The 27,665-nt window shown below is 28.3% G+C and overlaps 3 protein-coding genes and 1 pseudogene across 6 annotated transcripts; 2 read left to right on the plus strand and 2 right to left on the minus strand.

Annotated features, from left to right (window-relative positions):
- Positions 1-2,640: 2,640 nt before the first annotated feature.
- LOC137810036 (BTB/POZ domain-containing protein At3g49900) lies at positions 2,641-5,892 on the minus strand. 4 transcript variants are annotated; one of them, XM_090298027.1, is made up of 5 exons: positions 5,661-5,875; positions 5,507-5,576; positions 5,176-5,220; positions 4,595-5,074; positions 2,641-3,464 (listed from the first exon to the last, which is right to left on the minus strand). In XM_090298027.1, exons 1-5 carry the CDS (start codon positions 5,798-5,800, stop codon positions 2,835-2,837), a joined length of 1,365 nt encoding a protein of 454 aa, XP_090154153.1. In that variant the 5' UTR covers positions 5,801-5,875; the 3' UTR covers positions 2,641-2,834. The 4 variants fall into 4 exon arrangements, with proteins under 4 accessions (XP_090154153.1, XP_068467260.1, XP_090154151.1 ...); XM_068611159.2 differs by lacking the exon at positions 5,176-5,220 and having other exon boundaries at positions 5,661-5,887; XM_090298025.1 differs by having other exon boundaries at positions 5,507-5,875.
- A 2,394-nt stretch (positions 5,893-8,286) lies between these two features.
- Positions 8,287-11,055, plus strand: LOC150028928 (large ribosomal subunit protein uL24z pseudogene; annotated as a pseudogene).
- Positions 11,056-15,336: 4,281 nt separating this feature from the next.
- On the plus strand, positions 15,337-16,046 carry LOC137810037 (large ribosomal subunit protein uL24z). The gene has a single exon (XM_068611160.2). It carries the CDS (start codon positions 15,411-15,413, stop codon positions 15,849-15,851), a length of 441 nt encoding a protein of 146 aa, XP_068467261.1. The 5' UTR covers positions 15,337-15,410; the 3' UTR covers positions 15,852-16,046.
- Positions 16,047-18,730: 2,684 nt separating this feature from the next.
- On the minus strand, positions 18,731-22,306 carry VDAC2 (voltage dependent anion channel 2). Its single transcript, XM_068611161.2, has 6 exons — positions 22,041-22,306; positions 21,866-21,933; positions 19,901-20,011; positions 19,734-19,820; positions 19,439-19,647; positions 18,731-19,334 (listed from the first exon to the last, which is right to left on the minus strand). Exons 1-6 carry the CDS (start codon positions 22,087-22,089, stop codon positions 19,028-19,030), a joined length of 831 nt encoding a protein of 276 aa, XP_068467262.1. The 5' UTR covers positions 22,090-22,306; the 3' UTR covers positions 18,731-19,027.
- Positions 22,307-27,665: the final 5,359 nt, after the last annotated feature.

Consider the following 27,665-nt stretch of genomic DNA (forward strand, 5'->3'; position numbering starts at 1 on the left):
AAAAAGTAAAATATCATGTTTTTTAAGCGACTTCATAGTCATTATAAAATTGAACAATGTAAATGTTATGAAGAATTTTGTTAATTTAGTGTATCATGCATATTAATAACTCTGGATTATATTTCAAATAATTATACATGTGTTCTTTCAAAATGTTATTATCTAATATCATTTTGTTATTTTCTCTATATGATCGTTTATTTTTTCATCAACATTTTCTAGTTTGTAATACAATTAAAATATTTAATACTTCTTTATACCATGTTTATATATTGCATAACTTTTAACAAATTCAAAGATAAGTATGTAGTATAATGAGAGTAATAACTTTACTTTATTTTGCATTATTTGACTGGCCACAAACACATGCGTAGTTTGTGTCTTTATTTTTCTTTCCTTTAGCAATTGTAGACGTTCCTCTTAAAATTTTTATCACACATTGTTCAATTTTGGTTATTAAAACTAATATGATCAAACATACTCTTGAGTTCTGAACATAGTTCGGTTCTTACAACAGTATCTCCCGGTTATCAAACATCTTTAATCTAATAGACCTCATGCGTAGCACCTTGGTGACTTTATTGTTCCTAATAAAACTACTCCACATTCTTTCAATTTCAAGGTCTCAAAAAACTTCTTCACATAACACATATGATAAGTTCATCTTGAGTTAATGACTTAGTTCCTCTATGCATCAAACACGTACACCACCAACAACCATGTAGACTTGTAACTATCACAAGTTACAATAACATTAGCAAATAACATCCTTGAAATGGGATTTCTTTTCTTTCTCATTTCTCTTTTTTTATGACAACTCAACATGAAGTGACATTTTTTATGAAAGTTGTAACATTCAACTTCTAATAGATCGTCTAACGAGTATTACTTTGACTTTTTCCCCTTAAACTTCTTTTCTTTTTTTTTACCTTTGAAATTGACAAATTCACATTCAAATCATTATCTTATACTTTATAGTATTGGAACTTCAAAAGCTCCTTAGTCGTTATTAAGGTTTGAACCTCCTAAAACGTAAAGGTATGCTTTTTTTCAAACATGTTAAGATAGTTAAGCCTAATAAATTCTTACACTAGACCATTTGTCACACCAATACTGATAGTCTTAGTAGACAATCTTCTGCTCCCTCCATCAGATGGTCTAATCGTCTGATTGAACTCTTCAACAGACAGTCCATTGTACATGAATTAAAGTCATTCATCATACTCATGATGTCATTAATTTAAACAACAAACTCGTGAATAATAATATGTTTGCCTAATAGATTTTTCATTTTGTTGAACACATTGCAATAACCTATCAACTTCCTTTTTATTCTCTTGATTAATATGATGTGGAACATCCAATTTTGATTCATAAATACTTATGGTGAAAACTGTATGATTATCAATATCATTATGAAAAAATATTTTAGTAATTGGTTAATATGTATAAATTAAACTCATTTTTTATGAAATTTTGGTAGCATTCACATTGGTTTCCAAAGTAAATGAAATTAAAGTGATGACTCATAATGCACCACAATTAGTATGCACATAAGAATCATACAAAATTCTTTAAACCAAAATTCTATCAAATTTAAGGTTTGACTTAATCCTTGCGCATTAATTAACAAGAAACAACAATTTTTCTAAATTATCTAAACAAATAATTTAAACTTTAGTACAAGTAATTAACATTTCATCATTTGAACTAAATCTAAACAAGAAACTATTTTTTTTTCATTAGATATGTGCACAAATACAAAGTTAAATATAAATAAAATTAGTAAAAGAAATACAAAACATCAAATATATATATAACACCAATTAAGTTTAATAAGTTACCCAAATAAATAAAATAATTATCCTTTTGTGTAACCTGTTTAGTTCCAACAATTTAACTATATAGACTATGATCATTTAATCTATATGATTTAGTGGTTTAACGTATATTTTTTTTAAAACTTTTAGTTCTTTTAACTTAGTCAATAGGGTAAATATACAATTGATTTCTATAATTTTTCTATAATTTCAAATATCTACTCTTATGAATTAAAATATTTTATTCTTCATTTGAAAGAATTTAAAACATTTACTCGTAGAGACGAAAATAATTTAGTCCTTATAATTTTAAATATTTTAAAAAACTTATAAATAGGGACTAAATTATAATTTTATATGATAATTTTTAAAAAATTAATATATTTACTCTGATATACTAAAAATAAATTACTTTTTATAAATTTAAATATTTTAAAAATTGAAAGAGTCAACTTTGCTTTTGATTTTTTTCTTCCAAAATTTAAGTATGAACAATAAGAACAACGACATTAATGTATTGTTTGTGATTGCAATCTCCAAAATTAACTATAATTTCATTTTAAAAAGAAAAAATAAAGAACAAAGAATATGGAGAATCACTTAAGCATTATAGAGCATAAACATAAATACAGTTATTTCTTTAGAGCATAAACATAAATATCAAAGTTATTTAAGTTTGATGCGAAAAAAAAAAATTCTATTTGTAACTTGCTTAATAGACTTCACGAAATTCTCCATTGTTAACTTCAAAACAATAGTAGACTACCTTGACTTAAAAAAAAAACTACCAACAGAAATTAATAACAAAAAGCTCTGAATCACCATAGAAGAGACAATTTCCATAAGAAAGAACCAAAATATGTTTATGAACAAAGGAAAAAAAAAACTATGTTGAATATTCACTAGTCACAAATGACATTAATACTCCATGTCATAGTTATTGACAATCCCCACACTAACGAGTAAACTCATTATCCAATTATGTTGTAAGGATGGAGTAACCTCTACAACTAACTATCTAGCTTGACGTTGCATTCGACATCCGAATGCATTTTTTAGGCTAAATTTGAAGTTGCGGGGAAAAAACCTGGTCATGTCTATTGAAGTTTTGTTTGCAACACACATTTTCACCTCATTTTGTTTTTTCGTTATTATGTTATCAAGCATCAAGCTCGAGGACGAAATGGACCCTCTTCCTCCCCTTTGTATTCTACTGTTCTGAGGTGGTTCATAATGAAAACTCACAGCACGTTCTTTGGTTAATGCATTATTATTCTTCTTCTCATCCATGAATTGATGATGTTGAAGATGGTTCTTCATGTCCATTAGCTCTTTCTCAAGGTTTTGAATACGATTGTAGGTGGAATCCATGGTCTCTTCGATATGTGTTGTGTGGTGATGATCATGTTGGAGAATTTTCCTCAATGAAGTTCGCTCTGTTTGATGCGTAGTAGTGGTGGTCGCAACAACAAGGGAGTGACGAGTTTTGAGATGCTCCACGAGTATCGCTCCCATTATGAATTTGAGAGACATTCGCGGATTCTGAACACATTCAACGAGGATGCGAGGTGAGAGCTTAGAACAATCTAAGTTGTTGCATATCTCTGTTTGTTGTTCCTCCGTTAGTTTTCCATACTTATTTTCCTTCACCAATGTCAACAAATATTTATCAACCAAATATCACCAATAATTTTCTTCACCAAAAATATTATTTCAACATCCAAAAACTCTAACAAAATATAATAACACTTGGTAAAAAAAATAAAAGAAGAGAAAAATCATAAGCATTATAAAATAACATCGTCTAAGTGATTAATATAACAAGTAATATGATTTATGATGAAAAAAATATTAAGCAATAAATTGTTGAAATATTTTGTTTTTGTCTCTATTGTGATATCATATTTCTTAATACTTATGTTTAAGAGAAAGTTACGATAACATTAATACTTTTTTTAAGAGAATCCCTGAAATAACATTATTTATCTATCTTAAAATAAGATTTATGAAAAAAAAAATAGTGTTTTCAGATTTTGGATGAAATGAAATGAAAAATATTTTATATTGAGAAAAAAAAAACAACTTTTATCCATTTCATAGGAACTAAAATTAATTATTTGTAAATTTTAGAAATGAGATATTAACAAAATTAAGGTTATAAAGACTAAAATCACGTTATAATAATGATTAAAAAATATTTAATTTAATATATATAATACTAAATGTTGATTAAGTATTTAGAATAAGGTGCTATATCATTGTCCCTGCTGACTTTATTAACATGATATGGTTAGGACCATTATTTTGATATACGATAAATATTATAAATTTTAAAGTCGATGATGACTAAAATAATATTTAAAATAATATAATCAGTCATATAAACTTTTTAATAATAAAATCGCATTTAAGGTTTTGAAAGAGTATTTATTTAGTAGAATTAATTTACAAATAATAGAATTTGATGATTATTTTGGGTGATGAAAACTAAATTCATATTTTAATTTAGTGATGTGAATCTTATTATTAATTTGCATTAAACGAGCCATTTATGATACAATATTAAATAAAAATCAATGCAAAAAAAGTCACCAAAAAAAATTAGTATTGGTCTGTTTTTTATTTTAATAAAATGTGATTCACCCAAAATTAATTTTACCAATAAATTATATATTAAAACATGTACAGAGTCAAATTTGTATTCAACTAAAAAAATGAAAAAAGTTATTATTCTTAGAAACATCTATTATATGAGATTACGACACGTGGCGTACCTTAAGATAAATATCAATAATCTTGTATAGAGCGTCGTGGTCGGGCAGCCGTTTGTTCAAGTAAGACGCAACCATTTGAAAATCCTGAGAGTGCATCTCAACGACGTCGTCCAAGAACGAAACGTCGCCGTTCCAAATCAGCGCTTCAATGCACTTGCTGACAAGCGACGCAGTCGTTTCAGCTTCGGGAAGCATAGTCACGCACGAACGCATAACCATCGACGCATCAACGGCAACAACTCTCTCAAAGTACGATTCTGCCACCCCGCATAGATTCTCTCCTTCCGTCATACCCAGCAACTCCGCCGCCACTCTTATCGCAGCAACGTTGGTCGGCGTTAAGTGGACTTTATGGGTGTAACAGAACTCAGCCACCGTGGCGAAAGTTTCGGCCGTTATGTTTAACGGCGGGGATATTGTTACGTTAGAAACTCCCGTTAGGTGCTGTTTCAGGTATGAACTTTGTGATATCATACGATCCTAAAGTATATACGAGTATATGTCATTTCAATAATATTTCATTGATTCAGCATAACAAATAAACAAAGTGTTGCACGTTTTTTTATGTCATAAAGGATTACCCTTTTGTTGGGTCTAAAAGCAGAGCTTTTCAGATGTACCAAAGCCTTACATAAAGCGAATACGTTAACGTTAGCATTAGTGACTGTAGATTATGCATAACTCAAGATTTTGCATCTTCCATTGAGAATTCCAATGAGAAAAACAAAATTCTGATAGAATAGTCTCTAAATTACTCTCAATGTCAAATTCTATTAATCCAAATTCACAGAAATCCCTAATTTGAAAATTGTTGAAGTGTAATCGTCCAAAGTTTAATTTACGGGATGTTGAATTGTATTTGAAAACAATTTTGACTAAAACATAATAGAAAATGGTGGTAAACGAGCAAACCTGGTGCAAACGGAAAGAGGTTCCATGAACAAGTATGAAGACGTTGGGTTGAGAGGCGGAGTGGAGAGACCTGAAAGCATAGAGAATTGAATTTAGGAGAAGAAAATGAAGAAGAAGAAAAGGGTAACAGAGGAGGGAAATGAATGGTAGGAACCAAGCATTGACTATGGAGTGGAGTGAAGGAGGAGAAAAGGAGGAGAAGGATGGTGAAGGAGAGAGTGAGGGAGCAGAAGAAGAACGGTGTTCTTCCTCGTAGATGGTCTCAATAGCCGCAGAGTGCTTCCAACCCCTCATCTCTCTCTCTCTCTCTCTCTCTCTGCGTTTTGCTTGAATGAAATGAAACCACACACGGTTTTCAACACGCTCTTAATGGTGTGTACTGTTATTTCCATGGAGTTTATGGGAAGCCATAAATATGCTCTGGGACGTTATTAATGACACCTGTCATCATTCATTAATCACATAAACTCAATTCAAAATATAAATTTTATAGACATTTAATATATATTTTTTAATAAAAAACATATTCAAATTTTATGATGGACTCGAAAATTAATTAAACCATTTTTTATTTTTATGTGAAAAAGATTAAAACAATAACAATATAAACTAAAAACCATGTATTCTTCCTAATTAATGATAAAATAGATACACTAGAATCTCAATTATTAATATACAAATTTATTAGAAACTTAAATCTTAATTAATTTATTTATTTTTGTTTAATATATGGTTCTTCATTCCATTTCCGTCTCATTTCGAATTACTTTCTTATTTTTTAAATAGACTACTTTTTATTTCTATCAAAATATTGTATTTATGAAACATTAAGTTGTTTTTGGAATAGTATATGTAGTATTATTTTTACTCTGTATATTTCATTCCCAAACTGCGTAAATAGATAAAACTTTAGAGCTTTAAATATGACTTCTTTTTATATTCATATTACTGTGGTAATGAAAAGTTGGAGTCACGCAGAATAATAAAATCAAAATTCTCATCCTTAAAATGAGCAAATGTAGTAAGTGAAGCAAATATTTTCCAATGTAAGGTGGGAGGAGGAAATTACTATTCATATACATGAGTTTTATTATTATTTGTGAAATTTTTTTTTGTTTTAGTTTTTTCATTTCTTTCCTTAACTTTCAGAGTAATATCTTTTTCATATTTCCCCAACCTTGTGGAAACTTTGGTAACATGTGCAATTTTTGTAAACACACAACTACTTCAAACTTTGTATATAGTTATTTACTATCATTTTGGATACGAACAAACATCTTTACTGAACTATGATTCTTTAAGCTGTGTAGTGAAAAACTTAGTTTGGGTTTGAATTTAAGTTAGGAAATTAAGCTTGAGATAGATTCAAGTTGAAAAATAAATAATTTAGTATAATTTTTAAGTTAGTTGAGATTGAGGGTGGGTTTTACTTTAATATGGATAAAGAAGCTGAAACATAGTGATATAATTTTTAATAAAAGCTGAAATTTAGTTTACTTATTTTAACTTAAATCCAAAAACACCTTTGACCTATTATAAATTGTATTATTGAGAGGTCAGACACCTGCATACACAAGCATCCAACTAGTCGGTCTCTTAATCATCATAGTCGGTCTCTTAACCATCTTGCTTCACATCTTGCAGATTAATTAGAAATATCTTTAATTATTCGATATTATGCGGTAATCACACCAAAATCACGATTAACATACAAATTGCAAATTGGACTGAGGGATACATTAGTATATAGTGCCCTCAGATCCAAAACCATAACTATAAATAGGAAGTCATCCCAAATTCTGATCTTAATACTTACAACACTCTTATCCTTAAAACTGACTTTAGCACTAGAGTGTCATCGTAGGTACCTCTATCAAAAATATCGAAATGACGTCAAGATCAAAAACTAAAGTATGGAAGAATACAACAAGTGAGAAAAGTTTTGTCCCTACAAAAGTACATGTAAGAACATAAACCTTAATACTCAAACATTTTAGGTTTGTGAATTCATATAACAACAAACTACACATGACCTTTTTTCTTTTATTTCTATTATTGCACTAAATTAGGAAACAAGAAATTTGTCCGTCTTAGTGGATATTCAACCAAATTTGAGATTAAGTAATGAGAATAATTAAAAGGTAAGATAAAAATATATAGTTGATAAAAAAGTTATTACAACAACTTAATAAATATTTTGGGTGTACGAGAGACTTGATTGTAGTGTGTCCTGAAATAATCTACAACTTTGATTAGAAAAATTGTATATGAACCCTAATTGATAATAAAAGTACGAGTTTGTAATTTTTGTCAAAGAATTATATATTGAATAATAATAATTTTGTTGAATGTTTATGAATAGAAGTTTTGAGGTTTAATATTGTTAAAATTATTGATTATAGTATATTTTTATTTAAATTTTCTACTTTTATTTGTATGCTCCTATTATATGATATTATTTTCAACAAAATTAAATTAAAAATGTAAATAAAATTAAACGAGTAATAGTGAAGGATAGAAGAAAAAGAAAAAAAAGCCATGTAAATACTCTCAGAATTACATGATCGGATACATTCATACCAATAACCGTTTATTTAATATAATATTTAAGATACATAAATCAGACAATAACTATCTATTTAATATCATATTTAAGACACATAAATCAAACCATAAATTAGTTATAAGTTACTATTATAAAATCCATTTATATCTCAAGATAATCAATCATTCAATGTTTTTCTTAATGGTTTGAGTCCAACAAGACCTATGAATAAGTGATGACTCTCTCGGTAAGAGAATACGTTAAACTCTATTATATACTCTTACTCTTGACTTTTTGTTAAGACTTTATCATCATTTTTGTACTTCTACAAACTTAAGCATCGTATAGAGTCTTTTGTAGGTAGACTTTCATCTTTCATCGGAGACCACTAAAAGTTCATTTCCCAAGGAATACGCAGTATTTGCCAAGGTACCTCTGAATTCATTTTTGATAACAAGTCACCAGAAAACTAATAAAAAAAAGATAAATATTAAGGAAAGGTGCCTACTTGAATTATAATAAAACAATTGAAAAATAAATTTTGAAAATATAGGATGAAAACGGGGAAAAAAATAGAAAACTAGAAAAATAACTAATAATGAAAAATACAAAAAATGAATTATCTTGCCACATAGTAGTTAACCTGTGCTTATAGATTATTTATGCATTTTGTCATTCCAAGCGCTTTTCCTTTCAGAGTTAACATTTTACATAACGTAAGCGTCAAACTCCATTTATTATATTTTAATAGAAACTTTATTCAATAAAATGGTATGTTTATAACGGTATAAAATGTTAAATTCATTGGAAATAAAATTAATTGTGTCAATAACCGTTCTAAGATGTTAAATTCATTATTAATAAAATATATTATTAAATTTAAATATAAGTATTAAATGTTTATACAGTAATATTATATTATTATTTTCTGAATAATATGAGTGAACTTGTTTTCTTCACACACGATCAAAATGTTACTGATAAATAAATTCCACTGAGATGATATTTAGTAAATGTTTAAAAACTCACAATATATAGAGGATAGACTGATACTAGTTTTAAGTATTACATCACTTAATAAATTTTAATTACAAAAATGATTCTTAAAATTCACCGTCATAGATCATATATAAAAAATTGCTCGAGTTCAAAATAGTTTTATATCACATTTATATCAATCAAAATCAACTTATTGTTTATTTTTTAAATATAAAGAATTTTATCATAATTTTATTATTATGTATTTTTTTTTATAAATTTACCATCAAAATAATATACAATTATAGTTTAACGATTTGAAATAATATTATGTATAAAGTTATTAAATAATGTAATATTTTTTATAAATTACATGGTCTCAATTGATATACATATATTGTTAATACATTTGTAAAATTGATATAATTATTTAAGAATAGAATCACTTATATTTATTTTTTTCTTTAGTGAGAAAACATAATAATTTAAATTTCTATTTTTATTAGTATTTACAATGAAAATTTGTGTATATATTTAAATTGTATACATATGAAAATATATTTATAAAAAATAATTTTAAAAGATATCTGTGAATATGTAAATTGAGTATATATATTTATAAATAATAATATAATAGATAAATAATCTAAAATTATTAAACTCAACATTCGTACTAGATGTTTAACAAATTTGTTATACTTTAATGTACGAAAAAATAAATATTATGTAAAAAAAAAACTTACGATCAAACAATATTATTTCAAAAATTTATTTAATAGTCTTATATTTTCTTTTGTGGAAAGATATCCATGCAATATTTTAACATCAACATGTCTTTCTACACTTATCTCTCAATTACAAGCACTCTGTTTACTAAAGATTACCTTTAATCCTCTTTTTACAATTTCCTTCAAAATAATCGTATAAACCTTTCTAATTACGATAAAGAAGTAACAAAATTTATTAAATAAAAATAAACTTTAAAAAAAAAACATTTAATTACTGTATTAACTAATACTACTTTAAAGACTAAAATAATTATTGCTAAAATAGTTTCTATTACTAATAAAATTTATAAATTAATTTTAAAAGTTAAATTTTTTAATAATAATTTAATTAAATATTTAATATAATTTTTTAAATAGTTATCATAACAATAAATAAACTTATCATCTTATTTGTAACTTATTATCACATGATTTGTGCTAAATATTTTTTCAGTTACTCATAACATGTGTTTTAAATTAGAAATTTCCGGTTCACAAATATATAATTTTATTTTAGTTTTCAAAGTAAAAATTTCAGTAACATTACTTCTGAAAATAAATATTTTTAAACAGCGATCCTATCGTTGGTATATTTTCTCCAATAACATTACATTATTTTTTTTCCTTCTATTAGAAAAAGGGGTATGTCAACAAGATTGATCGAGCAGACCTAATAAAATTGGTCAAGGAGGCCCAATAAAATAGGCTAGGTTGGACTTCACGCCTAATCAAGAAAATGAAACTTAAATTTTAATGATTAAAGAGGAAAGAGTAAACCCTAAATATATTTATTTTTTTTATACACCTCTTTCTTTCATTCGCATTGCCGTCAGGGAGAAGAGAATGAGGTTTCCTCTAGCCGGCGCAAGAGCTGCAAGGCGCATTTCACGGCACCGTCGAGCGTCCGCCGCGTGCTTATGAGCGCGCCGCTCTCCGGTCGAAATACAACGTGCGTTCCATTCCGGTTCGGAAGGACGACGAGGTGCAAGCGTGAGGGAACCTACAAGGTCCGCGAGGGCAAGGTGGTGCAGGTCTATCGCCGCAAGTGGGTCATCCACATCGAGCCACGCGCGAGAAGGTGAACGGGCTCCACCGTCAACGTCGGCATTCACCTTCAAAGGTTGTCGTCACGAAGTTGCGAATGGACAAGGACCGTAAATCCTTGCTCGATCGCAAGGCTAAGGGCCACGCCGCCGCCGCCGCTGACAAGGAAAAGGGTACAAAATTTGCCCGAGGATATCATGCAGACGGTTGATTAGTTTCGATTTTCATAGTGATAATATTTTCTCACCTAATAAATTTTTACACACATTACATTCATTATTTTTTTACACCCACCTTACCTTCACTATTTTTTTCCCTTCATCTTTTTTTTTTTTTTTAAATGACCCATATTATCTAAAATGAGTTGTCAAGTATGTCAAAATCATTTTTTTTATGAGACCATCGTATTTTGGCACCCAATTAAATTTTTTAAATTTTGTAGAGTATCTTCCGAACATCATATATTTTTTATAAATCATATTAATATTATGAATATATTATTAAATTTCAATCATGTTTTTATTATAAATTTGTTATTTATTATTTAAAATATAATATTATCAAATATTAGTAGTATTTTTTATTTTATTAAAAATTGAATTACTTCTTCTATCATAAGATGAAAAAATTAAAAAAGTAAAAATTTATATTCATAATATTTATATATTATTTTAAAATTTGTTTCTAAATTGAAACTATAAATATTTTGATAATTGTATTTTTTTTTTTTCAAAAGTACCATCATAACCATTTATAAAAAAAAACATGTAAGTCACACTAAGTCAAATAATTAAATATATAAATAAATATGCATTCCATACTTTATATCAACAATATTCATCCTATTCACTTCCTATCCACAAACATAATACATTTCAACAACATAATATTCATGTATAACAACTCATTCCATATCAACAAGATAATATTCATGAATTTCAAATAATATACTAATACAAAAAGGTAATAATATATTTACACTGTAATATCAAATATAATTTTATTTGCTAATAGAAAATGGTTGAATCACTCATAGTAATTCTCAATCTCATTTTTTTACACATATACACCGTTTAATTCAAGTAAAACAAAGATAAATAAAACATTTTATAAATAAGAGTGGTTGGTCAAATAAATGGTTCTCAGTTAATTGTCTTGGACTATTCTTATCCAATTGACGCTTAAGGTCCTCATATCATTGTTTGAGCAGCATCATAGAGCTGCAGTATCCAAATTTTTAGAGGAGAGATAAATTTGTGATGAAAATTTATTAAATTTTGTAAGAAAAATTTTTAAATTTTTTTAAAAAAATATAAAATGTAAGTTTATAAATTTATTCTTATATTTAAAAATAAAAATTTAATTTAATTATTATTATGGTTATACAATTTTTTTATATTTTTATTATTAATTTTATATTAATAATAATATTGTTAAATATTTTTAAAAAAATAAAAGTATTATTAATATTACTATTTAATAAATTTATTTAATCATTATTTTTATTTGTATTAATATATAATGATTTTGTTTATATTAACTATTTACATAAAATTTGCTATCAATAAAGATATTTTAGTATTTATGTACATATTGTAGCTTTTAGTGCATTTCTTCGGTCGCTTTTACTTCCACACAAATCCATAAATTCAAATTAGTGTTTCTACCACATCTTTTCATGTTCGTGAACAGTTTTTTCAACCTTTGTGGTGGTTTATCTCTCCCAACTTGTACAATGAAAATTACTTAACGATAGCCAATCATTTGAATAAGATGAAATAAGTCTTTTATTTCAATTTTACAAAAAATAAGCTTTTTTGCAATCTAAAACAAATTTTATTGCACGTTCTATACTTAAATCATACTTTTTTTTATTCAATTATATTTAAAATCAAACATGTTAAATAACAAAATGTTAAATTACTAATTCCAGGTATCACACATATAAAAAATAATTGAAAACATAAAATAATTGAACTTTAAAATCTCCAGTTGTATACATTTGTATACCATATCAATCTCACCAACCGATAATCAATGTCAAATATACTTCTCAATTACACACACAAAAAATCGAATTCAATAACAACATTACTATAAATTTAAATTGAGATGTTTATCTTAGGATTTGGTTAATTAAGGTTTCACTTTCACAATGATGAATATTAAGAAGTAAATCAAGTTAAATTCTCTCAACATAATGTATTTACTCTTTAAAAAAATTATTCAAACACCAAAAAAGGTTAGAGGTTGATTGACTAAACCCTTACATGCAAAAGCAACCTTAGGAGACCAAATATTGTAGGAGAAAACTTACTAAAAACAAAAATATAGCCAAATCAAACTATCTCATGGTGCATATTACCTTTTAATTTTGTACATTCGATGAAAGAAATGAACGCATATATAAACCTATAAAAATGTCAAAAATTTTATAGTCTAAAAATTAAATATTTTAAATAAAAGAAAATAAATTGATTTCATATTATATATAATCTTTATAAATTTTAAACAATATTATTTTGTTCATTTAATTTAAAATTTGTATTGTCTAATTATAAAATAGTCCTTCTTTCGAATTTGAATAAACTACTACATTAATTTGATAAGTTATAGCGACTTTAATTTATATAATCAAATAATTATATATAAAAACAATTATTTCATGCATTTACAATTATTAAAATGTTTTCGACAGATTTTTCTTACTTCTCATTTCTCTAATAAAGATGATCTTCTTTCTTTTATTAAGAGTCATGGTAGTCTTTGGTTAAATTGATTAAACTTGCTGTGACAACCTTTTCTATATGGATGATATGGCGTATGAGGAATTATGTTAGATTTCAGGATAAAATTGAGGTTTCTAAGGCTATTTCGGTAATTAAAGATTTAACTTGTCTAGTGGGAAATTCGTCTAAAGCTTCAATGCAGAATGATATGTTGGATACGCTATAAAATACTGTTAATACATTTGTAAAATTGATATAATTATGTAAGAATAGAATCACTTATATTGGTTATTTTCTTTAATGAGAAAACATAATAATTTAAATTTCTATTTTTATTAGTATTTACAATGAAAATTTGTGTATATATTTAAATTGTATACATATGAAAATATATTTATAAAAAAATAATTTTAAAAGACATCTGTGAATATGTAAATTGAGTATATATAAATATCAATCACTATATATATATATATAAAATAATATAATAGATAAATACTTTAAAATTATTAAACTCAACATTCATGCTAGATGTTTAACAAATTTGTTATACTTTAATGTACCAAAAAATAAATATTATGTAAAAAAAAAACTTACGATGAAACAATATTATTTCAAAAATTTATTTAATAGTCTTATATTTTCTTTTGTGGAAAGATATCCATGAAATATTTTAACATCAACAATTTCTACACTTATCTCTCAATTAACTTTGTTTACTACAGATTACCTTTAATCCTCTTTTTACAATTTCCTTCAAAATAACCGTATAAACCTTTCTAATTATAAACACGATAAGATAAATTTTGTATAACTATTAAAGTAAAGGAGTAAAAAAAAATAAAAATAAACTTTAGAAAAAAAAATTTAATTACTATATTAATTAATACTATTTTAAAGACTAAAATAATTATTGGTATCTAAAATATTTTTTATTAATAAAATTTATAAATTAATTTTAAAAGTTAAACATTTTTAAAATCATTTAATTACATATTCAATATAATTTTTTAAATAGTTATCATAACAATAAATAAACTTATCATCTTATTTGTAACTTATCATCACATGATTTGTGCTAAATATTTTTTCAGTTACTCATACCTTCTGTCTTAATTATAAATTTCCATTCAAAGGTTCATAAATATTTTAAAATATTAAAATATGAAAAATAATTTTATTTTAATTTTCAAAGTAAATTTGTTAGCAACATTAATTCTGAAACTAAATATTTTAAACAGCGGTCCATATCATTTGTATATTTTCTCAAACTTTTTTTTTCCTTCTATTAGAAAAAAGCGGGTATGTCAACAGTTTCTTCCTGAACTCTATATCTTCTTCTTCCATCTTCATAAATTCTCTTATTTTAAAAAAAAATATTTCTTTGTAATACTTTCAATTACTTAATCTAAAAGTTTTTTTTAAATTCTTAATTAGTTTCGGATTATATAAGTTTTGCATGATTAGTTTCTATATTATATATTACATAATTCGAAAAAAAATTTAAACTTCTGGATTATGTAATCCAGAATTTTTTTTTTCAAATACGTATCTAGATTATATAATCCGAAAACTGAAACAAGAAGAATAAAAATGTATTTTCAAGTTTTATATGGGGATGGCAGAAGAATATGGAGGTGCAGGAAGAAGGAGTCCAACAACATTGGTCAAGCAGGCCCAATAAAATTGGGTTGGTTGGATCTCATGGGCCTAATCCAACCCAAGAAAATGAAACTAAATTTTAATGAATAAAAAGGGAAGAAGAAACCCTAAGTCTATTTTTTTGTTATACACTCTCTTTCTTTCATTCGCATTCCGTCACAAAAAGTAGGGAGAAGAGAATGAAGTTCAATCCCAGGGTTTCCTCTAGCCGGCGCAAGAGCCGCAAGGCGCATTTCACGGCGCCGTCGAGCGTCCGCCGCGTGCTTATGAGCGCGCCGCTCTCCACCGATCTCCGGTCGAAATACAATGTGCGTTCCATTCCGGTTCGGAAGGACGATGAGGTGCAAGTGGTGAGGGGAACCTACAAGGGCCGCGAAGGCAAGGTGGTGCAGGTCTATCGCCGCAAGTGGGTCATCCACATCGAGCGAATCACGCGCGAGAAGGTGAACGGCTCTACCGTCAACGTCGGCATTCACCCTTCAAAGGTTGTCGTCACGAAGTTGCGAATGGACAAGGACCGTAAATCCTTGCTCGATCGCAAGGCTAAGGGCCGCGCCGCCGCTGACAAAGAAAAGGGTACAAAGTTTGCTCCCGAGGATATCATGCAGACTGTTGATTAGTTTCGATTTTTCGATATACTTTTTTTAATTGCTGTTTGCTTTTATTGTTGTTATTGGAACTTTTTCGATTATTAGTGTCATGTTTTATGTGGGGTTTTGGTAGTTTGAGGGTCTTGCAGTTTGGATCTGTTCAGGTATTCTCAGACTTTTCTGTTTTGTTTATTTTAATCAAATTTTCGACATTATTACTGCTAATATTTGTTGCGTTTATTACTTTAGCTAATCTTCACTGTAGCTCGATCAATAGGTTTTAGGATCGGAATGCTGCGTTTAAATATGGCTGGATATTTGAGATGGGGAGTGACTGCATTAACTGTAATGCACATTCTAACACTCGCATTCCAATTAAGAAAATTTTATTGAAAACTTTTAAATTATAACTGGTTTCATTAGTAAGGTGTTTGAGTCTTTCAGTTTGTGATTTTCCACAATTTTTCGCCTATAGTAGATAATTTGATCCTATTCATAGCACAGTTCTTTCATAATGCAAAAAGTGTACATGGTTGCACTCACGTAATTCTAGTATTATACTCGTAAGATTTATGGAGATTCCACTGTGCTGTTAGTAACGTGTTTTTAGCCTTCAATCTTCCTCAAAATAATGCAAATGTGTATTGAGTGTTGCCTCGATGCGTGATATGACAGTGCATGTTTTGACAATGGTATTTGCTTGGACTTCATTATGTTTGGGTTACCTTATTATACTCGTTGATCTTCAGTGTCAGTTGTATGAAAATATTGTTTATTTTTTAGAATCTGTCAGGATTTGTTCTATAAGAGAAAGGTAGGGTTTGTGTTACATTTCATAGGTCACAGGTTGTAATCTATTCTCTTCAGAGGAGGTTATAGTCAGTCTGAAATTGTTTTTCTAGTGTGGATGTTTTCTTTGCCAGGAATGGTGTGTATTCTTTTCCCTTAACAAAATTTTACTTTACCTGAAAAAAATAAAGGAAATAACGCCAGCTTGATCGAACTTAACGAAATAGGAAATTGGGTAGGTATGTATTTTTGCGTCAATTTAAAAGTTGTAATGACCTATAGGTGCACCTTGCAACCACACAATTGTGTCTGGAATTGAAATATACTTTTAAATGACCTCATACCGATTTTACTTCAATTTCCCTTGGTTTCAATTTTTAGTAGTTTTTTTATAAAATACTCATGTTTATAGGGTTGAATGTAATTTGTGGTCAGAAATTGCTCGTATAAGGTTGAATGTAATTTGTAGACAAAGGAATTTCCAGCCTAACTGTTTCTTTAACAGGGGATGTTTCAAAAGAGAGCACTCTTTAAAATGAGAAATGAGAGGAAATGATAGTAATCTTTAGATCAGCATGTGGTAAAATGACGCTTCAGATTAAATTCACGATATTATTGTTTTCCATTTAGTTATCGTATAAAGTAAATTGCTTGCCTATGTTTGGTATCATTTGCAAAAAAAATTCACCCCACTGAACCCTATTTTCAAGTCTTGCACTTCCTATTCAAATTAACGTACATGTAAAATGGTGTGTGGTCTGTCCTTCACTGTACATATGCATTCGTAAATTCCTAACATTTAAGTTTGCATAATTAATTGAATTCATGCTGGTAATTTAAAAGGGTTAATAATTTAGAGTTAGCTTTTACCCTATTAATTTATATTCGTTATGTTTCCATGAAATATATAAAATTTGCTTTGTTGGCAATTTATTTTAAAAAGAACCAAAAATTGGTCTGATGGATTCTTACTACTAGTCTTATTCTAATGTGTAGCAGTAAGAATTATAATGTGTACAATTAATAAAAATGTTTTTTTTTATGTATTTTAGATTCTTATTTTTATATACAAAAATTAAATTGAAACAAAAAGAAGTAAAAGATTAAATTAATTTGACATTTAATGTAAATTATCAAACCTGTTAAAAAAACTATTTATAAAAAAACGATGTTTTAAGACTAATTTTAATAAAGTTTAAAGACTAATTTTAAGACTAATTTAAGGACTGATTGGAACAAAATTAAAGTTTAAAGTTTTATTTATAGATGAGATAAAATTTACTGATCAAATAAGACAAATTAAACATTAGGGTGTTTAGGTGTACAAACAATAAAGTTAAAGGGATTAAATTGTTTACAGTATCATATTGTTTGAGTAATGAGATAAAAAATCATACTAGCCTTTTCAAAGTTTTATAAAATAATTTTAGCTGACATTTTTTAATATATGACAATGGGTCTATTTTTATTAAAAAGATTAATATAAACATTAAAAAAACAAAGAATGTTCTCAAACTAGAAAGATATTAAAGAAATTAATGTAATTTACTGATAATTTTACGACTTCACAAAAAACTCAAATTGTGTTATTTTTCCAGTTTAAGCCACTTGCCAAATTCATACCATCCAGCTTCATCCTTTGAAAACTTTACATATTTAATTATGAAATGATATTCTTTTGGTAATATGATATTCAAAACAAATAAATTTTCTATTACATTGCATACATGTTTAGGTCCAAATTAGATAAATTTTGGTACAGATATTTATCTACTTTGACAAAATGATACATTTAATAATCGTTTAGTTAATCCAACCATTGCATTAAAAAAGAATAAAAAAAATATTTTCTTTTTACCTCTCCGATTTTGATATAAATTTTGGAAGACGAGAGAAAAAAATAGAACTATAAAATAATGTCATCTAATTTTTGTCCCTCCTTCAATAGACAGTACCAACTAATTATCCTAAAGTTTTTCAACTCACCCTCTCCATTAATATTAATGGAGCACAACAATATATTATATTTCCCTCTCCTTTACTTGGAGAAAATAAGGTCACCTTTTTCCTTTCCCTCCTTTGAACCCAATTCACAGAAAGACTTAACAATATTGTAGGCGTATGGAAGTTATCCAAAGTATAATTGTAAGAAAAGCACACTCGATAAAATCCTGCAAGACAACATGACCTCTAGTGCTTGTAATGCCTACCACAATGTCGGAGGAAAAGCAGAAAAATCAATAAAAAAATGGGAAACAAAAGACACTCGAGGATTCGAATATTAAGATTTGTATCCACTCATGAAGAGCCTAGAAATGTTCATGCGTGGAGCTAATTATTTTCCCTCCTTTCAAGGGCCACCAAAAATTGAATGAAGTTTGTAACTCCGATCGCTTTTCTAAAAATGAACAAAAAACTCAAGGTTTGAGGGCAATTCCCAGTCCAAACCTGGGTTTTTTATCCAGGGCCTTGGTGTCAATCTCACCAGAAATAGTCAACACTGACTTTGGTATGATCTCATGCTGCAAGAGGGCGCCAAGCTGTCCTTGATTGTTGAGCCTTGCTTTGACCTGTGTCAGAGGGTCAACAGCAAAAGACCCTCCCACTGTAAAAATGTTCTCATTTGTGGAGAACTTTCTAGTGATCTCTGCAACAGCAGCACTCTTCTTCAATAGGTCCAGATGATGGAGATATGATGCTTTAATGCTGTCACCCTTGTCACCACTGATTGGGAAATACATGTTCAATATATCAATATGTCACGCTTTCAACATGATTACGAATGCTAGATGTTTAGAAAACAATTTTTCTAGGTAAAAGCAACTTACAGGATTATTGAAGCAGATGAATCGGCTTTCGTGACACTAATCCCAGCAGTGTATTTTGTAAAACGACCAGACGTAGAGTCATAGCCCGCCTCACCACCGAAAGCAATGCTTGGGGTACCAACAGTAGCAGAAACATCAATGACAGGGGATTGATTCAGGGCAACAGCGGTTGTTAAGGTAGCATGGTCATGGAAGTATTGAACCTCTAACTGTCAAAAACAAATCAGACAAATTTTCAGAAACGATGCCCAGCAGTTAGTCAAATTTCCCAGCCAGAATAAGCAAGTTTCTATACCTTGCCAGAATTATAATCCGGCAGCTTAAATGAAGCAATAGTCTTGGTGGATGGAAGAACGTCAGTGAATGTGAGGGTTGTGGAGATCTGGAAAGAAAAGGAGCAAGTTAACAAGATGATTTACCCGAGCATGCTCAATAGTAACCTTAAAAGACAAAGTAACCCACAATTGATGCCGTGTCAAGTTTAACATCAATAATAGTGTTCTTATACTTGTACAGTGCTGCCACATCCCCAGTCGAGACTCCTCCTTTCTTCACAGCTGTTGAAGTGAGGGCCTGAAAGGAGAAAAAGAAGTCAGATTAAAATGAACACTATGCATCTATAGCTCCTAGCGCGTGGCCATGTGCGCTATTGCACCTACATAGACTAGAAAGACGACCGTGACAATCAAAAAATTACAGTAGCAAGACAAAAATTTAAAATGGCCATGCAGTTTGCAACAGGCTAAACAAAATTCCAAAGGATCTATAAGAGAAGTCAAAAGATCATCAGTGCTTCATGTCAACCTTACATTATCTTACTGGGTTACAGGACATTGAATCTTCATCCTCTCTCAGATTATTCAGATATCACCTTACATTCACATCCATCCAAGTAATCAATCTTTTACTTTCAGTCTTAATCATATACTTTCAATCTCTTGGATATCAGAAATCAAATTCAACCATCAAAAAATTTCTCTATACCCTTACAGTCTACTATCAACCTTTCTTTTGTGACCTTTTTATACACCAAAGTGTTTTTCCAGTCACTAGATACTTAATGCCTAAAGGTGCGCTACTTGTTTTGATAATTCATGTTCTGTATCCCCTAGTAGATATCTAAAAACGCTTGTTATTATGTCTGCTTGTAAAAAAAATATCATCAGCTTTAAGAGAATATATTAGAATTATGAACCTGGGCACACAAAGGCACAAAACTAGCATAACCAGCAAGATAATTTTTATCAGCAATCAGTGACTGTCAAGAATTTCCCCTTTTAAAATAGCATTTAACATATGGATCAAAATTTCTTCTACATTTGAGTCCAAACCCATAATGCTACTTCTTGCACCATTATATTTGCCTCCAACTCATGCTAGATGACATCAAAACTCTTCTGCACAAACCAACGTGCAATCTATCACACATGTCTCAATCAACTCTTCACATTCACATTATTTAGTTAGATACCTATGATTCTGTTATATCAGTTAGTTAGAGATCTATAATTCTGTTTTACCACATTTGTTAGTCTGTATATTAGTTAGTTGTAGTCTCAACAATATTCTTAGGAGCCTTTGAATCTCTCCCTTTTCTAATATCACTGTTTCACTGTTTATCATACACTCCAATAAGCTCCACACATACAATCTCTTTTTTGTCTTCAGGTATTGTTCATAAAGTCCTATTCCCCGGTCGCCATCCAAAAAATTAGCATTTTGATAAAAACAACGATGCTACAATAGAATAAAGGTTGTTTTCTGTAAAAATAACTTAATCAAATAATAGTTTATTGGAACTCGTGCCAGATTGCATATTATAAAAACCAAATGCCCCATTCTATGACGCTACATTGTTCGTCAGGACTTAATTAGCTGATAATCGATAAGGACTCCCGTATGTCGGACTGCATATTTTGAGAGCCAAATATCCCTTTCTTATGACATAGCGGACTAGGAGTAAGCCAAAATAATAACAAAAACTCACTAAATAAATAGAACGCCACAAAACAGATTCAGACAGAAGAATTTCAACTGAAACAAGCGACCACGCATCCAACATATGCGACTCCCTTTATTAATCTAAATTTTGAAGAGAAAAATCTGTCTACACAACACGATTAACTTGACGAACTGACAATGCAATGCGGAATCGATTAAAATACAAATTAAAATAATCGAACCGGAGAATAATTTTTTTCCTGTGCTACTTCACGATTCTTATAAAAAAAAAAAGCCATAGGTAATCAAGGATTTTATGGAAAGAGCAACGCTCATCAGCAACCTTACAGTGCGGATAAATTAATTTCCGCGTATAGCATCGCGCAAGATCTTGACCACTATATCTTACATACAAAAATGTAATTAACGAGAAATCGTAGATATACAAACAATAGATTAATTATAATGGAAGTTCGAAGAGCTTACAACTCCGGCGCTGCTGTAGGACGAAACGGTGAGTTTCTTGTCGGAGTTGTAGTCCCTAGTCAAAAGATCTACAAGCAATAACAAATCAAAAGAACTTAGTTTAACTTTTGTTGGATCGATAAAAGTGATGAGGAGGAATGAATAAGGAATAATGTTAGAGAGCATGTTCGTTAACCTTTGGCTTTTTTGCCGATATCGGTGAAAAGACCCGGTCCCTTGCTCATTTTCGATTTCAGAGAGAGATAGAGAGATCTTGATGCACTACGCTTCACGAAACAGGGTGTGGCGAGGAAATGACGCCCTTTTTTTTCACGTTTTTATTTTAAATGTGAAATAATGTAATAGAGAATCGCGAATCGGGACGGTTGAACTGGCTATGTCCCATCGTGCGTTTTTAGCCGTTGATTTAGGAAGCGAATGTGATGCGTGGGACTTCGCTCCTTCTTTGATCTGTTTTTCAGGGTGATATATGCAAGTAAACAAACACAATGAAATCCTCTACTCTACTAATTAAATTTTACAAATATGTCGAAAACATTTGGAAAGTTTAAAGTTGATCAAAGTCATAAATAATTTTGAAGTGAAAAATTACTTATAATGAAAGTGTCAAATTTTTTTTATAAATACCTTTTTAACTTTAAATCAAATATAAATATATTATTGTGTAGCATGAATGAAAAATTGGTGAGTTTGATTATCATCCACATAAAAGGAAAAATTCCATTTTCATCTCCATCTCCATCTCCATTTCCGTGTGTAAATAATATAAACTTTTTATTTTCTCATCCTCAATTTTATCTTCAATTAATTATAAAAAAAGTGAAAATAATAAAATATATGATCTTATCAAACTATATTAAAGAAAAATTAATATAACTTTTCAAATTATCTAATAAATTTAAAATATTTTAATAATTTAAATGAAAACGAATATGAGAAAAAAAATATATACTGGAACAAGTAAGGAGATGAATACAATAGTATATGTATTTATATTTCATACTCAATTTAAAAAATCAGATATTATATATTATATATACTTATACACATATCCATCTAATAGGACAATTTCTAATAAAAAATTGAAACGAGAATTTCTAATCAAAATTAAAACGAGTTCAAAAAATATCGTAATTAATTTAACAATATAAAAAATTAATTAAATAATTTAAATAAAAATATTTAACTTTAAAATAATTCGATTATATTTGGATATGTTATTCAAGTACTTAACGCAAATAAGATAATTAAATATTTTATTTTACCGTTTTATTATTTCATTTACTTTTTAGCATTGTATTTTTACTGAAAAATAATTATAATTTACTAAGATGATTGTAATCTATTTTTCTACGTATTAAAATAATATATTTTTATATTTTTGCAATTACTAGTTATAATATACTATAAATTATATAATATAAAAAGAAATTACTATTTTTCTCTTTTTTATCCTTATACAATTAAAAATCAATATAATTTTTTAATAATTATTTATGTGTAAAATGATAAATAATATTTTAGTATATAAAAACATAAACACATTACCTGTAAATATATTTTTATGATTTTTAAATTCCTAAATACTCTCAAAATATTTATAAATACCAACTAAGATGTAGTTTGATTCAAATGGGAATTGATTTTTAATTTATATATTTTATTAAGAGTTTCGATTTCTTTAATAGGTCTTTTATTCAAATTTATGAATAAAAATATAACTAAAAAAACAAAATTCACTACAATAATCAAGAAATCTGACAATAAAAAGTTTGATAAATAATTATTATTTATGTTATTATTAGTTAATATGTATATATATGTTAAATATAAAAAAAATTATTCCTCATAAATGTAAAGTTATCCGATGAAAATTTTCATTAAAGTAAGTTTCTTTCCACCCATTTTATTATGATACTACAAGAAAATCATGAAATATAAATTAATTTTAAAGACAAAAAATAATTAATTGTTATAGTGATTAAATTAAAGATCATTTTAGAGACTAAAAATATTTTTGATTTCTAAATTGGTGTCTAATTAGCAACTAAGGTTTTTGCTACCAAATTTATAATATAAATAATTGGTAGTTAAAAGTTTATCTAAAGTTTGTCTTTATTGATTGATGATGATTTAAATGAAGTTTACCTATGATTTATTATGATTGATTGTGATTTTGAATGAATTCACCTTGAATTTATGCCTTGGGTGATTTTAAAATGAAAACTATATTTTTAAATAATTTAAAATGAGTATGCATATATAAGTTTGGTTGTTAGATTCCTACAATTGGGATATATTAATACAAAATGCTAGTTTGAGATAATATATTCAATTTTATGTAGAAAGAGTGAAGTTAAAACTATTTTGAACCAATTTAGACCTATGTATTATTTTGCAACTTTTCTAAATTATGCAGACTTGCTAAGTAAGCTAAATACTCGTTTAACGAAATTCAATTTAATAAAAACCCGAAAACTTTAGTTATTGGGTGATTTTATCTTCTTTTATTGTTCTTCCTCAAACACAATAAAATAAACAACTATAACGACAAATCAACTTTCACTTTCACTGCTCACAACAAAACTAACTCTCACACTACAAACTTCACTCTATATGAGCACAACAACAAGAAACACAACTCTAATAAAACCTAATTTTGTTTATAAATTAACAAAGTTAGAACATTTTAAAAAAAGTGGTGGTCAAGATTCTCTTCTGCACCACTATTACCAAGCACTTTGACCATTGTAAGCAAGAAACCTCATTCAAGACTGACACCACTGTATTGAATGCATGCACAACTGCCCACCAATGTATTCACTATGTTTAATATATTCAGAATGGATGCAAGCATATCAAAGTAAAATTGCATTGTGCTTATTGTGCCCACGTGTAATCACTGCAAATCTTCTCATTTTTGTAAAGAGTAAAAAAACGCTCTTCCTCCATCCGCTCCGACACCCTAAAAAACAATAAACCAAACATAGACTCCATGCTTATTTTTCCTCCCTTATGATACCTGAAAACAAAAAGGCCATAAAGGAAGAAAAACACTTGTTTGGTCTTTAAGTGATTAGGAAGCTCACAAGTATTCAAAACAAGTTTTTATGGGGAGGAAAAATAGAAGAGAGAAAAATATACTGAGGTAGATGGGTAACAATTTTAGAGTTTAGGGTAAGCAAAGGTTATGGAGGATTGGGAGTAAAAATAGAAGTATCTTCAATGAAAATGGATATTATAGAGTGATATTAAGCCTTTATGGGATAATGTTCTTGTCTCTAATTATGGTGATATGGTGACTGGAGGAACATATCCACTGCTTAAGAGATATCAAAATCTCCAATTTAGTGGAAGGATCTAAGAAAAACATGAGGTAAAAATGAAAAAAAAAGGTATGAGAGAGATTAGGAGGTTAGGGGATGAAGCAAATACCATGTTTTGGTTGGATAATTTGTTTGGGGAAGATAATGTGATACAAAGATTCAACAAGCTGTATTTTATTTTAATTCAAAATAAAAAAATATGGGGCAACATGGGAGAATGTGTATAAAATTAACAGGAGTGGATGTTTGCATTGTGTAAGGATCTCTTTGCATGAGAAGAAGAGATGATGTTAAACATGTTGATTTAATTACAATACATAAAGTTAAAAAAAAGTGGATATGAAAATTGGGATCCAGAGGTGAATACACTTTACAACATGTCAAATCTAACGTGTCAAATAAATTATAATTCCAAGAACCGTGGAAGAGAAAAATCCACCAAGGTCAAATTTTTTACTTTTAAGTTATTTAAAAATAGATTGACTACTTAAGGATAGTCTCAAAAGGAAGAATACAGTAATGTATATGACTCAACAAAATGTACCTTATGCGTAGAGTGGGAAGAGTTTGCTAAACATGAGTTCTTTATACAAAGTTTGGGAGGGGTGCTACAACTAGGTAAATGTCAAAAATATTTTTACCTATAAGCCTAAAGATTACTATTGCCAATACAATTCGGTGAGGACTAGTTTACAAAACAAGAGTAAAGTATTGAGTCTTCTTTGGTAGGGAGGAAGTGATGCAATAAGAAAGAAGCTTATGTTGAAAGTGTAATCATATTATTAATGTTTTATCGTGTTAACATTTTTTCTCGTGGTTACATTATCTTGTGTTGTGCTTGACTAGTTACAAGTAATAAGAGAATTACAAACACATAGTAAAAGAAAAGGTACATGCGGTAAATGGTTCGCAAAAAAGGAATCAATGCCGAAGTAGAAAAAAAAAAAATTAATGTAACCAACCTTTTGTTTTTTTATATTAGTTTTTTTTCAAAGGATTAAGTTCTAATGTCAGTTATCTTATTGGGTTGGTAATAAAAATATTAAATCAAATAAAAAATAAATAAATAAAAATGATAAGATAAAAGTGAATATTGTTAGAATATGAAATTCAATATAATGACTAATGAACAAACTGAATAATACTATCTCCAAAAAAAAAAACATTAAAATTATGTGTTTGTGAATTATTTTCCATATATGTCATTTAACATTCTCATATTTATTATTTTTATTCAACTTTGATCTTTCATCTCATAAATAAATTTCTAACCAAAAATAGAAATATTCAATAAAATGTTTTGAATATAATTCAATTTTAAAATTAGATTAAGATTAATGAATTTATCTAAGTTTGAATCTCACATTAAATAAAAAAAAATTTAAAACAAAATTTACAATCTTATTGTACTTGTATAGGTAAAGTGGACCTAGATAATATATGTACATTTGTTAACATGTCGGTGATCTCTATACTCCTTTTTTTGAATCTCATTATTCAATTGGTGGTGTTCAATCGGGGTTGACATGAAAAGGGTACTTCGACAATCAAATAAGTACTCTGGATAAAAAATGTATATTTGTAAACTGAGTAAATCATACCTTACACCTATGTAAAGAGATTATTTATAGTGTTAGTCATGAAACTTTGTTGTATTGGGCTGAATATAAGTTGTCCAGTGATGTGTAGTGTGATCCCTGATCTATAAGGATATATATTGGTATATGAGTATGTTGTTATATTTGAAAAATATCTTTAATATTTTTCAATTAATCATTATTTAGCTAATTTCTTAAAAAAGTCATCAGTATAATTTGATATCAAATAATGACTCACAAAGAACTTTTATAACTGTCGTTATTGTCATTTATTAAGTGTCTTGAAGTGTGCTTTGACGCGATTCATCACCAAGATGAAGTAACTGACTCGTCTTATATCGATCGATACATTAATTATTTTAAAATTTCAAGATAAAAATGACGTGATTTTTTATTTATTTATTTATTTATAGCCAAACATCTTTTGTTTATCAATGTTGAAGACAATCTAACTTAAAAATTAGATAATCTATGTTTAGGTTTGAATATAACACTAGATAAAATTGAGAAACTTAAAAGCACAAAATCCACAAATTTATTGTGTTTTAACATCTCAAGTTAGAGATAATCTTTATCAAAATTTAGACTCAGGAATACCCTGAGGTCTCTTCGTTTACCTGTGCGAGTCCTGTACCAAAACTTCTTTGTATCCTTCTTCAATCCAATGAAAACTGATTCCGACAAAGCAGCTAACGACGTGTGTTTGGTCTTTGGTGACGGCCAATGTCGTTAAATGGGCCCTCCCTCATTGGCAGACCAATAATAAAGGTCCTAGTCAGAGACGTCCTTCACGCGTTTTGGGTTCTCTTTAATAAGGGAAATATCCTTCACGCGTTTATTATGCAGCACCAATAATAGAAAACATTTTTCAGCATA

The sequence above is a fragment of the Phaseolus vulgaris genome, chromosome 2 (genome assembly GCF_051622355.1).
Source record: "Phaseolus vulgaris cultivar YP4 chromosome 2, ASM5162235v1, whole genome shotgun sequence".
In the NCBI taxonomy this organism is placed as follows: Eukaryota; Viridiplantae; Streptophyta; class Magnoliopsida; order Fabales; family Fabaceae; genus Phaseolus; species Phaseolus vulgaris.

Bases quoted from the DNA above. Each gene is read 5' to 3' on its own strand.
- VDAC2 (XM_068611161.2), bottom strand. From the start codon at position 22,089: ATGAGCAAGGGACCGGGTCTTTTCACCGATATCGGCAAAAAAGCCAAA. The intron at 19,821-19,900 runs GTGGGTTACTTT...TTTTCTTTCCAG, and splicing joins AACTTGACACGGCATCAATT to ATCTCCACAACCCTCACATT. The intron at 19,335-19,438 runs GTAAGTTGCTTT...TTTCCCAATCAG, and splicing joins TCATCTGCTTCAATAATCCT to TGGTGACAAGGGTGACAGCA.
- LOC137810036 (XM_090298025.1), bottom strand. From the start codon at position 5,800: ATGAGGGGTTGGAAGCACTCTGCGGCTATTGAGACCATCTACGAGGAA. The intron at 5,221-5,506 runs GTTTGCTCGTTT...GCTTTATGTAAG, and splicing joins CCTCTTTCCGTTTGCACCAG to GCTTTGGTACATCTGAAAAG. The intron at 5,075-5,175 runs GTAATCCTTTAT...TATATACTTTAG, and splicing joins CTTTTAGACCCAACAAAAGG to GATCGTATGATATCACAAAG.
- LOC137810037 (XM_068611160.2), top strand. From the start codon at position 15,411: ATGAAGTTCAATCCCAGGGTTTCCTCTAGCCGGCGCAAGAGCCGCAAG.